This window comes from Mirounga leonina, unplaced genomic scaffold, assembly GCF_011800145.1.
Source record: "Mirounga leonina isolate KUSES-001 unplaced genomic scaffold, KU_Mleo_1.0 Mir_201, whole genome shotgun sequence".
Lineage (NCBI taxonomy): Eukaryota > Metazoa > Chordata > Mammalia > Carnivora > Phocidae > Mirounga > Mirounga leonina.
The window spans coordinates 24,664,271-24,678,449 of NW_023270504.1; the positions used below are offsets into that span (position 1 = coordinate 24,664,271).

Here is a 14,179-nt window from a genome sequence, read left to right on the forward strand (position 1 = left end):
AAAGGACCTCCCTTCCCCCGTCGGAGCAGCTGCATCCCTGACTGCCGGGCGGGCACCTTTGACCTACCGGGGGAGGGCGGTCCCACAGTTACGGGCCGGTCGCAGGGTTCAGAGGGGGAGGACGGCCCGCACTGGCTCGAACTGTGCAGGCAGTTCGGACCCCCCGCACGCCCCCCGCCCCGGGGTGTCCCACTCTCCGCTCCAGCTGGCCCACCCGAGAGGGTGGCTGCAGGGCCTAGGGCACCCGAGACAGTTGGGAAATACCCCCTTGGGACCCCTCCGGGGCGACTGCTGCAGGGAAGACAGAGTTCTCCACCCCCATCTTTGCTCTGTGTCACCCTACTCCACTGCCCCTGGTCTGACAGCCCCCACCCTTCAGCTTTTTTCTACTGCCCCAGTGCTGGCCCCACCTCATCTCACAGCCCATTTCCCAAGAGCTCTACAACTGGTGAAAGTAGAGAACTGCCCAGGGAGGGGGCAGAGACAGGCAAGGGGCAGAGGCCGCTCTCCTGCTAGCCCCAGGCAAGATCAGTCTCCCTCAGGGTACCAAACAGGACACGACTTAGCCATTGTATTTTATTCACATCGTGTATTTTGGCATTTTCCAGAGAAGGGCAGGGAAGAGACAGGGTGGGGGAAAGACAGGCTGGAGGGCGAGGGGGATCCCCATTTCCCTCACAGCCCTCCTTGCCTGACCACACAGGGAGCAAACACAAAGAGGGAGGGGAGGCCCGGACGCCCCCTCCTGTGGAAGAGGCCGCACAAAGCTACACCCGCACGCACACACAAACAAGCCCCCCTCCACACCAGGGGCGGGCAGGATTACACAGAGAAGCAGAGCACTGTGGGTTCAAGGGGCGGGGAAAGCAACAATGTCTCCTCACAGACAGGTGGCCAGCCCCTCCCATCCCCTTCCTGCTCTATCCCCAAAGTCTCTCGAGTGTCCCCCGCTTTGCTTGGCCATTCTCCTATGGCCTCTAGCCTCTTCCCTGCTGCTGAGGACAAAAAGAAAAAGGGTACAGAGCAGGGGAGGGGGTGGCTGAAGTCCATCCCTCAGCCCCTGTCCCTCATGCCAGATGGTCCGTCCCCTGTCCTCAGCGGTAAGGGGTCAGGGCAGGCTCTTAGCTGGCCACTCTCTGGTAGAAGTAGATGTAGCCCAGGTCCTTAGGTGGCTTCTCGGAGGCACACACTTTCTGGTCATTGTAGATCACCCATCTGGGGAAGAGGGGAGGGGGAGGGTAGAGAAGGAAGAACAGACTGGGCAACCACTTTGCATCAACTTAGTCTCTGACATAGCCCCTGGAGTTGATCCCGGTGATTCCGGGCCAAAGGTTCCCAATGTTCTCAGCCTGGGCCCCCACACCTACAGGCTAGCTGCTACCTGCCTCAAGGGAGCATCCCAATCCCATTCCCTGCTCGAGTCTTCAAATCCTCCAGTCCCTCTACGGCCACCCCCACCCATTCCTGTCAGGCCCCGGTCCGCAAACTTTTTCTGGAAAGGGCCAGGCAGTAAGTAGTTTAGGTTTTGCAGGCCATCCGGTCTCTGACACAATTACTCAACTTTCCTGTTGCAGCGTGAAAACAGCCACGGACGATACATATATGAGTAAGTGTGGTTATGCTCGTTGAAACTTTACTTAGAAAAGCAGGTGGCCTTGGGCTGTCTGTCGTTTGCCGATCCCTGCTGTCAGGCGTTCTATCACTTTCTGCTGTCTCTACGCGCCCCCATCCAGCAGGCCTTTACCTTCTCCCGCAAATATTCTAAGGACTCCCAGGATGCCCCCACTCATCCCCACCAGCACTCCCCGGTTCAGAACGTACCCTGCCAGCCCCTCACCTGCCTTCCTTCTTGATGTGGCAGACATAGTGACCACACATGGTAGAGGTGCCCATGTGACTGATGAAGGCAAAGAGCTGATACTCTAGAGGAGACAAAGAGAGGGATCCCTGAGCGCCAGTGCAAAGATGCATCTAACAGCCCAAACTCAGGACACCAATCTCAGGGACTGGGGGGCAGCAACTGGGTCACAAGTCTGTCTCGGCCTCCTAGCAGCCCACCTTCCAAAGCCACGCCAGTGGAAAGAAGCTTCTGCCCCCTCTGCCCCCTGAGGGAAGCAGAGCTGCCTTGGAATGAGGAGCTGGTAGCAGACTGGCTAGATTCCGCCGGCCCATCCTGTTTCCCAGGGACACTCACTTCCAGGCCCATCCCGGACTTTAGGTCCTACTGGCACAGACTCGGAGATGGAGTCGGCAGCTGAGCGGCCCTCCGAGATGTCCATGGCGGCTTCTGCATCCAGGTCATCGATGTGACTGAAGATCCAGTCCACGGCCCTTTCTAAGCTATTGTTCTTGGAGAGGAGGGAAACATTACTCTTTCCAACAAGTTCAGGGCCAGAAAGACCACCAGTGAAGGCCTCCACTCCTTCAACACAGCCATAAAAGGGTGGAGCCCGAGCCTCGGCCGTCCCACACCAGTGGTCCTGGGTCTGGCTCACAAAGGATGGACCCTCACCCCCACCCGGTTCTTCCCCACCGGCCCCCGGTCCTCAGCCAGGGGCAGCCCATACCGTGGCCCGAAGAGCTTTCAGGGCCTGGTCCCGGGAGAAGCCCATGGAAACGATGGTGCTCACGCAGTCCTCCGGTGGGGGGTCAGCTGCTGCACTCGTGGAGCCAGGCCCGCTGGAGCCAGGCAGGATGAGGGGGTTTGCAAAATCTGCGGGGGTGAAGGGGTTGAAGTGTGTGTGGGAGGACAGGGGCCCCGTTCCACCCTGCCGCCCACCCCAGCCTACCTGGGTCGTCCATGTGTGACATGACCCAGTTCATGGCGGCCTCAGCCCCACTGTTGCCCGTGTAGTAGACAGCCTTGCGGCAGGCATCCATAGGGAAGCCCATCTCCACCAGCTGGATGATGACCGATTCGTCCAACATGGGTGCTGTGGGGGGAGAAGTGAGGGCACAGTGACCCAACTCCTTGGGCCACTATCTGCTCCTTCTGCCTCCCACAGTTCAGCCCTCTGGCCCTCTCCCAACACCCCCCCCCCAACCCCGGTTCCATGCATTTCCTTTCCAAGGCCTGGCACCTTACTCCAGAACTAAAATGGCGACACGCCATAATGTGGGGGCCGCAGGACTACAGACACAGAACTGAGGCTAAAGCTCTCCCGTGGATCCCCTCCTCGCCCATTCTCACAGAATGGGCCCCGTTTCTGGAGTATGCTGCCTCTCCCCACCCCCATGCACTGAGGTGACAAGGGCAGAGAAGCAAGCGGCCAGGGCTACTGCCATCCACACAGAGAAAGTGGCGGGGAGTGCCCTAGTCGGCCCTCACGTCCATCAAGAGGGCAGGGGAAATTTGAAAGGGAGGACAGGAGAAACACGAAGGACAGGGTCAAGGGGAGGCAGGCAGAGAAGACCCCCATCAGCAAAGGAGAGAGACAGGCAGGAAGAAGAGTCACTAACATGTCGGAGAGGAGAAGTGAGGGGAGCAGAAGGAGTCTTCGTCTTCGTTGCCATAGAAACCAAGGCTACCTTTGGGCTCATCCGGAGTGACCAGGGGTGGGGCAATGTCAGGCAGCTCCTCCTCCCCAGGCTGCAGCCCTGTACCCCTCAACTGGGAGATGTCTAGCTCCTCTGGCATCTCAATGGACACATCTGTAATTGGAACGGTGGGAAAAGGGTCACCTCCCCAGCTCCCTGGGGCCCTCCCTGAGAAAGCACTTGGGGATCCTCAAGGCCCTGCCCCACACCTTGGCACTGCTCTGGAATAAGGAGCTGCTCAGAGCGGTACCAATCGCAGGGGTCCCCGTGTAATGTAATGGTGGGCCTGGGAATCAGGAGGCCTGGATTCTAGTCCTAGATCTGCCTCAGGTGCACTACGGACAAGGACGGGGGCCTCCAACTTGTACAACACAATGATCTCATACCTCTGTGGGTCTCGACTTATCTAGGACACGAAGTGAAATCAGGAGTTCTCAAAGTCATCAGGGGCTGTAAGACTCACGAGAACCGTTTCAAGATTATCTAAATGAGAACCTCTTACCAAGTACAAAAGTAAAACTATGAAAACCGCTTTTGGTTGTAATCATCACTGTAAAATCAAGTGTCTTAATATTTTTAGTCCGTGCTTTTCAAACTCGGCTCATTTTGAAACATTTAGGGTTATGTTTTCCTCCTTTGGAGAAAAGGTGGAGAATCACTAGTTTACACACGGTAAGGCCCCTTCTTTTTCTCGCATTTTCTGCGTAACCTCCCTCACTCGTCCCAGCCACCATACCCAGTTTCTTGGGCACCCAGTCTAAGCCGAAGGTGAACTTCTTGATCTGGATGACCAGGTAGTCAGGGAAAGAGGCAAATCGTGTGGTCCTAGGGAAGAGAGAATGTCCTGGTACCCAAAGAATCCCAAAGTTCTCCTCGCCTGAGACCCCCACCCTGGGGTTCAGCCTCTCGTGGGTAGAAGACCTGATAGCCCAGAAGATACTCCATATTCTTATCTTGCCCTGGGCAGGCATCAGAGCATCTGCAGACAAGGAGCGGCAGAAGCCGGGGTCCTGTCAAAGGTGGGGGAGGAGGGGAAATGGCTGAAATCCCTTGAGACCAAGTACTCTTTCAGATCTCAAGCTTATGCCAACGACAGAATGAGGCCCAAACTCAGGCCGTTTGCTAGAAATCCAAATTCTGTCCAAAACGGAGACTATGTGCCTTTGTTCTGCCAAGATTGAGGGCACGAGTGGACAGAAGCTGCACGAAAACGTGACCCTGTCCCACAGGAGGAGATGGGGTGATCGGGGCAGGACAAGGGAATGTGGCAATCATCCACGTCGACTGCTGTTGGGAACTCTCCCTTCCCTCGGGGCCAGATGATGAGCAGCCCCAACGGACATGGCCCTGAGACTCCAAACACGAAGGGCCGAAAGACTGAGAACGAGGCAGAGAGTATCTTTGGGGTCACCCTGAGAGCGGCCCGAAGCCTGAGGCGCAGACCAACAGGACTTACTTGACAGCTACTGATTTGGCCTGCAGGGCCGTGCTCCAGAAGTCGTCCACCTGCTCCGGGGCCCCATAGGCCTCCAGGCAGGAGCTGAAGGGCACCTGGGCCCGGACCAGCTCCGGTAGTGGTAACTTCTCCTCCTCGGCTTGCCGCCTCTTCTCCTCATACTCCAGAAGCTCCTCTGGTGGCAGAATTGGTGGGTGAGGCCTTCAGAGGCCACTGCCCCTTGCCCTCCTTAGTCTTGCCAGGCTGGCCCGATGGCCGTTGACTACGTCAGCTGCCCCGCCCCCTCCAAACCCCTGTGACACACACCCACGTATGATCTCGCCTCTCGTCCTCAGCACAGCGCTGACAAGCAAGGGTGACCCTACCTCCCCGAGATGGCCCCCGCTCCAGAACTCTGGCTGGGGGAGCAGGGCACACTGTGGGCTCTGCTCCCATAAGGTGTCCTAGCACCCCGCCTAGGCCTCACAGTCCCCCTGCACCCAGGCCTCGCCGAGAGCAACCTGCCTTTGTTAAGGGCTGCGTCCATGCGCACAGGCAGCTGCATGATGTAGTCCACTCGCTGGGTGTACTTCACCTTCTCTGTGGCCAGGCACTTGATCTTTTCCTCCACCAAGAAGCGGAACACCTCGTTAGGGTTTTCAGAGCTCCGACAATTCCTCTGTGGGAAAGAGGCAGTGTGGGGAGATCGGCACGGCCAGGAAAGGGGATGGGGGCCTGAAAGGGCCACTAGGGGGTCAGGGAGAGAGAGGAGAGGAAGGGAGTCTGCCCCTAGGAGGCATGCGGGTGCAAGAGTAGATCCTTCCCTAATCAACTCCCCCCCCCAGCCCCGGTGCCATCACGGCACTGGGAGACCGTGGGGGAACGTGTTGGTATTTTTCTCTATAGGCAATAAGCATCTTCATCTCATTTGCTCTGGGTGTACCCTTCATTGGGCTGCAAGCCCATCAGGTATAAGGATCACTGCTTAGCTTTCTCCTCAGGGAAGGCCCAGTGCACGCAGACCCCCGGGGCCCAGCTGCGGGGCTGGTTGGGGCTGACCGGACGGAATGGGCAGGGGGGAGAAGGGCGAGAGCTGCAGGCAGATGGAGGGAGTGCGGAGTGCCCTCCTTGCCGTCTGCCCAGCCCTTACCTCCACCATGTTGATGAGGTGAAGAAAGAACTCTTGGGCATCCTGCTGCCGGTTGGTGGAGAACTCAGGGTGACCCTTGCCAATGAGGGCCTTGAACATCCGAGGGGCAATGCCATCTTGAACTTCCTAGGCAGAGAGCCAGGGCAGCGATTCAGCTGGGGCTCAAGAGGCCACCAAGGGGCCTTGTTTAGACATCTCCCAGACCTGTCTCCCCTTAATTCCAGAGCCTGAAAGGGATAGCGTCCCAGACTCACCTTCTGTTCTGACACCTGCTCCCCATCGCCTGATTCCGGTGCTGGCTTGGAATATTCTCCTGAGAGCAGGCCATGGCCCAGTTTGGCCCTGCGTTAACATCCAAGAGAACCATTTAGCTTCAGCCCACTAATGATCATCTGACCTCTCTCTGTGCCTTTTCCGCCCCAACTCAACCCCTGCTTACAGCCCTTAGGCAACTCTCTACAGTGTGAAAAACCGCAGAGCCCCCAGGAGCCCAACTCAAGGCAGACAGCAGGGCCCGAGGCAAACATCCTACGCTGCTGCCCTCTCCAGGCGATCATGGAGAAGAGAAGGCATACAGGCTGCGAGGCTCTCGAGAAGCTTTGTACACGGGATCTGGCTACATACACCTGGGTGCTGAAGTCCTGGGTAGGGTCCGTCGGGGCATTCTGGAAGATCTTCTCCAGCTTATCCACATACCTAAGAGCCAAGGGAAGCATAATTGAAGGCGCGATGGCCTGGGATCCAAGGGAAAGGGGAGGGAGTATTATCCACTTGCTCAGGGAACGGACTCCCTCCAGAGTGGGGAGTTACGTGGTTCAACCACGAAGTCCCATTCCTTCCCATTTCTTCCCGGCCACCTGTCCTTCCTCCCCTTCTCAACTATGCCAGCATGTGGTGCACTCCACTGCCTTCTCTCCCGGCCTCCTTCCCAGGAGCGAGCCAGGGGAGGGGAGAAGGCAGCCTGGGAGAAGGGCAAGGACAGTTCCCATTCTGTGGGACGGAATGGGTCAACATGTTGTTAAGTTTCCACATATGCATGGAGTCATTCTCAGTTAGAAGGCAGACTCCTTTCTGCTCAGAATGGGCCTTTTCTCTCTCCTGGTGTCCCAGGCCTTCCCCTCCCCTCCAAGGGCTACATGGCCACGGTAGGTCCTCATCTGCTGTCACTGGCCTGAAGTGAAGAGCACCTCCTCCCCCGCTGAGTCAGTCAGGAGGCCAGGGAGTGCCCTGGGGTTCAGTGTTCTGCCCTCGCTGGGGCCCATGGGGCCGGGGAACCGGGGCTGCTCTAACTGATGGGAGTACGCCAGCCACGGCGTCACAGGAACGAAGACCGAGCCAGAACACAGAAGTCCTGACGGTGGCTGAAGGAGGATTGTGCCAAAAGGCTGGCTACCGGCAGAGCTGTGGGGTCAGGGGTCCAGTCACCGGGAGGGGGTGCCACTCACTTCCTCTGGAAGTCGGGGATGCTGAAGAGCACCTGGACCACCGAGTTGAGGTAGCAGCTGTTACCCAGGTTCCGGATGCCCGTGTAGCCAGGCCCGAACAGGGGCTTCAGTGGCACACCTGACTCCTGGATCAGCTCCCATTCGCCAATCCGCTGGTTCATATCGATCTCCAGCTCTGTCATCGTCTTGTCCGTCTGCAAGGGAAGGGGCACTTCAGACACAGTGGGAAACTCAGTCCTGGATTTTTCACACCGATCCCTCACAGGGTCCAGGACAGTCCCCAGCTGGAGCTTCGAATGTGTTCAATTACGGACTCTCACACGGGAGACACACTGGATATCCCCAGTCCCAGTCCTGGAAGGCCACGAGTGATCGTCCCCGAGGCCTGTGAGCCATCAGGCCTCCGCTCTGGTGACAAGAAGAAATGAATGCGATTCCCTCTGCTTGAAGTGTTTTTCTCATTCCTTCTCACCCCTCAGCTCTGCACTCAAGCATCACTTCCTTCATCCCCTCGACCAGCCAGGTCCTCCTGCTGTATACCACTCCTGCAGCACCTGTCTCTGTCTCTCCCTTTTTTTTATTGAGTAGGCTCCACGCTGGGCGTGGAGCCCAACACGGGGCTTGAACTCACAACTCTGACATCAAGACCTGAGCTGAGATCAGAAGTCAGACGCTTAACCCACTGAGCCACCCAGACGCCCCTCTATATCTCTCTCACAGCACCCATCGGTTTGTGGTTATTCACTCATTTACCTGAGCACATGATAAATGTCCCTTTCCATCTAGACTGTAAGTCTCTGTCTTAGTCACACCGTGACTAGCACATAGTAGGTACTCAGCAGTATTCAGTGAATGAATAAATTATTCTAGAAGGTTTTTCAAAGGAAGCGCAAATGTCTCGGGGACTGGGATAACTGTGGCAGCTGCTGTGGACACGCTGCTTCAGCCTCAGGCGGGAAGCGCCCAGTGGGTGGGGATGAGGAGAATCTGAAGCTGGAGGGGACCTCACCTTCTGCATCTTTAGCATGTCGATGCCAAAGTGGGACAGGTGCTCAGCCAGGCTGGGGTCCAGGACCATGTCATCCTCGTCATAGGAGTACACGTCTAGGGCAGGAGGCAGGAGCAGGGTCAGAAGGGGTGGCTCTGGCCCGGCCTGGCCACCAATCCCACTCCCTGCCCCGAGGGGGCGCTGGTGGGACAGAAGGATGAGCCCGTAAAGGTAACCCTCTTGGCTGCCCTGAGTAGCAGCGAAGTCATGGGCCCTTCGGAGACTGGCTGGCTGGGAAGATGGGGTGAAAGAGCGCGGGGGCTGGAGTTACTTGTGACTCTACCACGCAGGGTAAGGTGCTAGGGTCCGATGGGTTTGGAAGGATACTCGCTAAACAGATAATGCTGGTTATGTAACCTCTAAAAAAGGGACTGGATTTCGGGGGTTAACTGAAGATTTAGTCTCATCTGCGGTATTTTCATTGTTTATCAAGAGAATGTACTGACGTGTTACTTGGGTCATACACAGTGAGTAACAGTTCAGACACACTTCAGCATGGAGGGAGCTGGAGGAGGGGAGGGGAGGGAGTACCAGCTCCGTCGGGTGTGATGGTGCCCAGCTTGACAGCTAACGGGTAGCCCGTCTCCCTGTAATGCTCCACAGCATGGTTGTTGCCCCCACTGCCATCGAAGTAGCGTCGGCCGCAGAGAATGGAGCCATCTGTCAGGTTGAGCCACAGGTTCTCTCTCATGTCACACTTGGAACACTTCCAGCCACTAACCCAGGAAGAAGAAAGTCAGCTGAGATAGGGGTCAGGGGTCATGGGATTGGCCCCCTGCCAGTCCAAGAGCTCTCTCTTCTCCTCTCCTCTAGACATCCCTTTGCTGAGTTCATCTTCCCTAGTCCCCCTCCTTAGCCTGCTCCTGACCCTCTCCCCACCAGAACCCCCTGTTCTGGGGGTTGTACCCCAAGGTGGAAGGGCCAGGCCTCACCAGGGAGGGATTCGAGAAGGGTTGTCCAGCTGCTTGAGGTTGAAGGCATGCTTAGACACCTGCCGTACTTCCCCATCCCAGGCCTGCACCTCCTGCTTGCGGAAGGCTGAGTCAGCCGACAGTAGGGCCTCCACCGCACTGGTCACCTGGGGGAAGCAGAGGGTCAGAGACGGTACCCAGCCCTCCCCTGTCCCCTGCCCCTCTAGCCCCTCAGTCTCCAGCTCTCCCGGGGCTTGCCCAAGACATCACTGCTCGGGCCCCACTTGCCCTAGAGACCCTGGTAGGGTGGGAAAGTATTCGTACCCGATCTCTGACGATGTCAGGCAGTCCCCCCAACCCATCCCGGGCAATCTCCAGGTAATCCGGCAAAATAACAATCTTCACATCCTCATCATATTCAAACTTCTCCTCGCTGAGGTCAAACCCGCCTTCCATGCCTGGTGAAACAGGGAAGAGGAGGGAGGGTAGGACAACCACCACAGGTAAATGTCCCTCCTCTGATACAGCATCTCACTGTGGGCCACTGATCAGGTCCATTCTTTTGGGGCTTTCCTAGAACGTCTAAGAGCGGGGAAGACCAGCTCAGGAAGAACAGGACTGTGATGGTGCTCACCAATAGCCAGCCGGGTGGGCTTCTTGCGGGGGGGGTCTCCCGTGCTTGTAGTGGTGTCCTCCTCTTTCTGCAATGACGCAGGAAGGGCCGGGATCAGCAAATGGGGAGGACAGATAGGACAGAGTGGGTTAATCTTAGAAGGGAACGGAGCTAAAAAAAATGGGTGCTGAGTTCTAATGATACCAACAGAAATAGGTGAGGGGGAAATTGAGGCCAATCGGAGGTCAGAACAGAAGAGACAGATTCAAAATGGAGGCCCAGGGGCCTGTGCCTGAATATCCCCAGGCCCTGCCCCAGCCCTGTCCCTACCGGGCGCCGGGTCCTCCGAAGGTGCAGGTAGACTCGCTGGCCTGTCTTGTTGAAATGTCTCTCCACATACTGTTTCCCAAAGCCCAGGAATGTGTTCATGCAGATGTAGAGGCCACCCTCAGACTCCTGCAGTACAAGAAGAAGCAGGGGAGAAAACACAGGGAGGATGAAGCCTGGTGGGGAAACCAAGACCTAGGGCCAGACACTGCTGGTTTCCAAAAGAAAAGCTCTGTTCTTCAACACCATGTGGCTCTTGGCAGTCATTTAGCCTTTTAGGACCCAGTACATGGCAAAAATTTTCCCCATTCTCCTATGACTTTGATAACAACCAAAGATACCAGGGGCTGAGCAACACCTGTCAGTCACCACTCCTCTTCCTTCTTGTTCCTTCTTTGGGCTTTGGAGCCTTCCAATCAATTATAGAGAACTCCCTTTATCTCTTTTTTTTAAGATTTTATTTACTTGAGAGAGAGAGAGTGCGAGCACACAAGCAGAGGGAGTGGGAGAGAGAGGGCAGGCTCCCCACTGAGCAGGTAGCCCAACAAAGGACTCGATCCCAGGACTCCGGGATCATGACCTGAGCCAAAGGCAGACTGAGTCATCCAGGCACCCCCCTTTACCTCTCTCCTTGAGGTAAATGGGAATCAAATACCATGGACTTCCAGTGCCAGTGATTATATTCAGAGGGAAAAGGGGTCCTTTCCTTGGAGAAGAAAGGCCTGCATGTCAGACACAGAACCTAAACCAGGGACACAATGACAAACCCTGCCTCATCTCCAGGACTCAGAAAACTTTCCGGACTGGAGGAGCCGAGATTCTAAAACTTGAACAATACACCCAGCTCCTGAGCTTGCCAGCAAGCCCAGACTTTTCCTTTACCACACCCTACTAGGTCGTCAAACCTTGGTCCACGCTGAGGCTTCTCCCTCCTTTCCTGCTAAAGCCTGGCTCCAGGGTAACAATGCCTTGTCTGGGGGCTCCTGGGTGGCTCAGTCGGTTAAGTGTCTGCCTTCGGCTCAGGTCAGGATCCCAGGGTCCTGGGATTGAGCCCCGCATCGGGCTCCCTGCTCCGTGGGAAGCCTGCTTCTCCTTTCCCACTCCCCCTGCTTGTGTTCCCTCTCTCGCTGTGTCTCTGTCAAATAAATAAATAATCTTAAAAACAAACAAACAAACAAACAAAACACTGCTATACCTGGGGCTGGGGCTCACTGCTATACCTGGGCCTAGTTTGACAGAGACATGAAGACCAGCATTCTCCAGCCACTACCCTGCTGCCTCCCTTCTGACCAATAACTAAATCCCCACTGACGTCCATCAACTGCCAACCTCAAAGCCATTCCCTCTGTAGAATAATCTAGCAACACCTGCTAAGACAGCTAAAATACATATAACCCAGGAAGAAAACAGGGAAAGACAAGGGTCCACCCTTAATCACGGCTAAGGAGGGAGGATGAGCTTCTCTAAAACAGAACAAGTCTGCCAGTGCCTTTGTGAATAGTGATGGATAAGGTGGAGGAGATAAGTGGAGAAAACAAGAGTCTTCCCTCAGATCCAAGCAACGACAGGCATCTTCTTCCTTGAATAAACGTCTCAGTGGCCTTGACAAATTCTCTGCTGTGATATGAAAAATAGGGCACTGTCTAAGGCAGTTAGTCCTTGGTCCCATAGATTGCTCTGTACCATTCCCTAGAACAGTGTGGATTACAATGTTGATGAGCAAATGGAACATTTTTCATCAGGGAAGTCAAATAAGCTCTCTTCCACCATGAACCCAATTTGAAGATAATCAAACACGCTGGTAGTTGGTTAAGAAAGCAACTAAGCCACACTGGAGATCTCCTGACTTGGGATGAGAGAAGGAAAGTATAACAAGCTTACAAAAACACCATTTGGATTATTCGAAGCAGTTACCAAGGAGAGACAGACAGGAATGTGAAGAGGGAGCCACTGACTTCTACCATCTGTTGGTAATTAAGAAAAACCTTTCCCTCCTGAGGAAGACAGTGCTTCACCAAGCCCTGCACTTGATGAACTGGGTGGCATGTGGGAGCTCCGCGGTAACCGAACTCCTCTGTTGGAAATAAACGCTGGTTTCCCCAAGGCTTGGGAACCCTGGAGCTCTGCTCTGAGCCATCCTCTTTCAGCTCTGCCAAAGCCAGACTCCAGAGAAGCAGCACATTGTCTGAGGCTCAGATCAAAGCCTAGCAAACCAAGCAAACCACAAATCACAGTGATGATCCTGAACTGGGCCTTAGATCATGCTGCTATACTCAGCACTGGCGATGCATTAATGAAGCCTTTCCACTCTGACTTGCAGTTTTCCCAGCCATGAGCTGTTCTGGCTGAATACCCTGGGCAGGGCCCAGCGGCCGCTGGTCGGGAGGGGTAGAGAGGGGGGCGGATCCCAACCAGGCTGCTGCCCTCTCAGTTAAGACTCTGGCCAGGCCAAAGGCTAGTCTCCGCTTGAGGGTGACACAGGAAGGCAGAACTGCAGGAAGAGAGGTTCCGGGTGGAGCCTGCAAAACGTGAAGCATGGTGTGGGTGGAGGCTTTGTCTAACTAGTCAAGGGTGGGACCGGGATGGGAAAGGGGTCTTAGTATCCTTCACGAAAGACACCGTCTCTCTGGGAATACTTTTAAAAGGGTTCCCTCTGCTCTCTGTGATGGGCGGGAAAAAGAGAGGGGGCTGCAGTCACAGGTCACCTCAAAGGAGAAAAGACTAGAGCTTTCCTCCCTTCTTTCCTCTCCTCCCTACCACCAATGACCCACCTCCCCGCCCCCTGTCCACATTAACCATGGGTGGAGTCTCTCTAACTTGGCCCTTCTCAGAACTGGCCTTCTTCACGGTCCCTTCCAGACTACTAGGCGCCTACGAACTGCAGTCCCCACCCTCCAACCCTAACACCGGCCCCGAACAGTGCGGGGTCGCCCCATCCCTCCGGCACGAGACTACAAAACCCGGAGAGCCGTGCGCGGCAGGCAAGGCCAACTCCCAGGCTTTCGCAGGGGTCCACTTGGGGGATGTAGTCCGACGATCGGGATACGCCTCTGCCTTGGAACGGCAATGAGGGGAGAGAGAGACTACGATCCCCACAGTGCTCCACGAGACGGGGAACGGGTGAGGCGGGCGCGGTGCCTTCCGGGGGCGGTAGTCATACGACAGCTCCAGCTAATTGAATGCAACGGCAGGGAGGAGCGTGGAAGACTACAAGTCCCATGGTGCATCGCAGGGAGGCGGTAGCCCAAGCCTTGCAGGCCCCGGCAGAATGACCAGGGCGATGGAAGGAAGTCGTGCTCGCTGCGGGCGTGGGGAATGGGCTTACCGGTGTGTCGAAGGAGAAGGCGCACTCGTCTTTGTGGACCCGGTCTCCAGCCTTAGGAACCCGGATCGTCGGTAATACTGACAGCAGCGCCTCCTCACTCAGCTCCGCCATGACACCGGCAGCAGCTCCTCCACACACAGCGGCTCCCACCGTTCCCAGTCCCCCACCCCCTAGGCTTGCCGTCCAATGAGCGCTACTCGTTAGGTGCATGCGCTAAAGGGAGGACGCGCGAGAATGGCAGTTGGACGCAGCCTGCCTACTAGTGCTCCGCCCTCTGCCCTACTCTTGGCTAACGCCAATGAAAAGCCCTTCTAATGCAACCGATGGTCGAAAGAACCAATCCCACGCTCCCAAGGGCAGAGCGCATGTAGAGCAGCGAGGTGGGTCC

General features: G+C 56.2%; 1 protein-coding gene across 2 annotated transcripts; it reads right to left on the bottom strand.

Moving 5' to 3' along the window:
- Positions 1–566: 566 nt before the first annotated feature.
- USP5 (ubiquitin specific peptidase 5) lies at positions 567–13,996 on the bottom strand. Of its 2 annotated transcripts, none has more exons than XM_035028337.1 (20): positions 13,792–13,996; positions 10,470–10,595; positions 10,161–10,227; positions 9,851–9,984; positions 9,548–9,693; positions 9,147–9,331; positions 8,577–8,671; positions 7,568–7,761; positions 6,747–6,818; positions 6,377–6,464; positions 6,123–6,248; positions 5,498–5,651; positions 4,994–5,168; positions 4,274–4,362; positions 3,460–3,651; positions 2,790–2,933; positions 2,568–2,713; positions 2,195–2,348; positions 1,838–1,922; positions 567–1,215 (listed from the first exon to the last, which is right to left on the bottom strand). In XM_035028337.1, exons 1-20 carry the CDS (start codon positions 13,900–13,902, stop codon positions 1,122–1,124), a joined length of 2,577 nt encoding a protein of 858 aa, XP_034884228.1. In that variant the 5' UTR covers positions 13,903–13,996; the 3' UTR covers positions 567–1,121. The 2 variants fall into 2 exon arrangements, with proteins under 2 accessions (XP_034884228.1, XP_034884229.1); XM_035028338.1 differs by having other exon boundaries at positions 3,529–3,651; positions 13,792–13,991.
- Positions 13,997–14,179: the final 183 nt, after the last annotated feature.

Coding starts and splice junctions, on each gene's coding strand:
- USP5 (XM_035028337.1), bottom strand. CDS start 13,902: ATGGCGGAGCTGAGTGAGGAGGCGCTGCTGTCAGTATTACCGACGATC. Junction 7,762..8,576: donor ACATGCTAAAGATGCAGAAG/GTGAGGTCCCCT, acceptor CTTCCCTTGCAG/ACGGACAAGACGATGACAGA. Junction 1,216..1,837: donor CACATCAAGAAGGAAGGCAG/GTGAGGGGCTGG, acceptor CCTCTTCCCCAG/ATGGGTGATCTACAATGACC.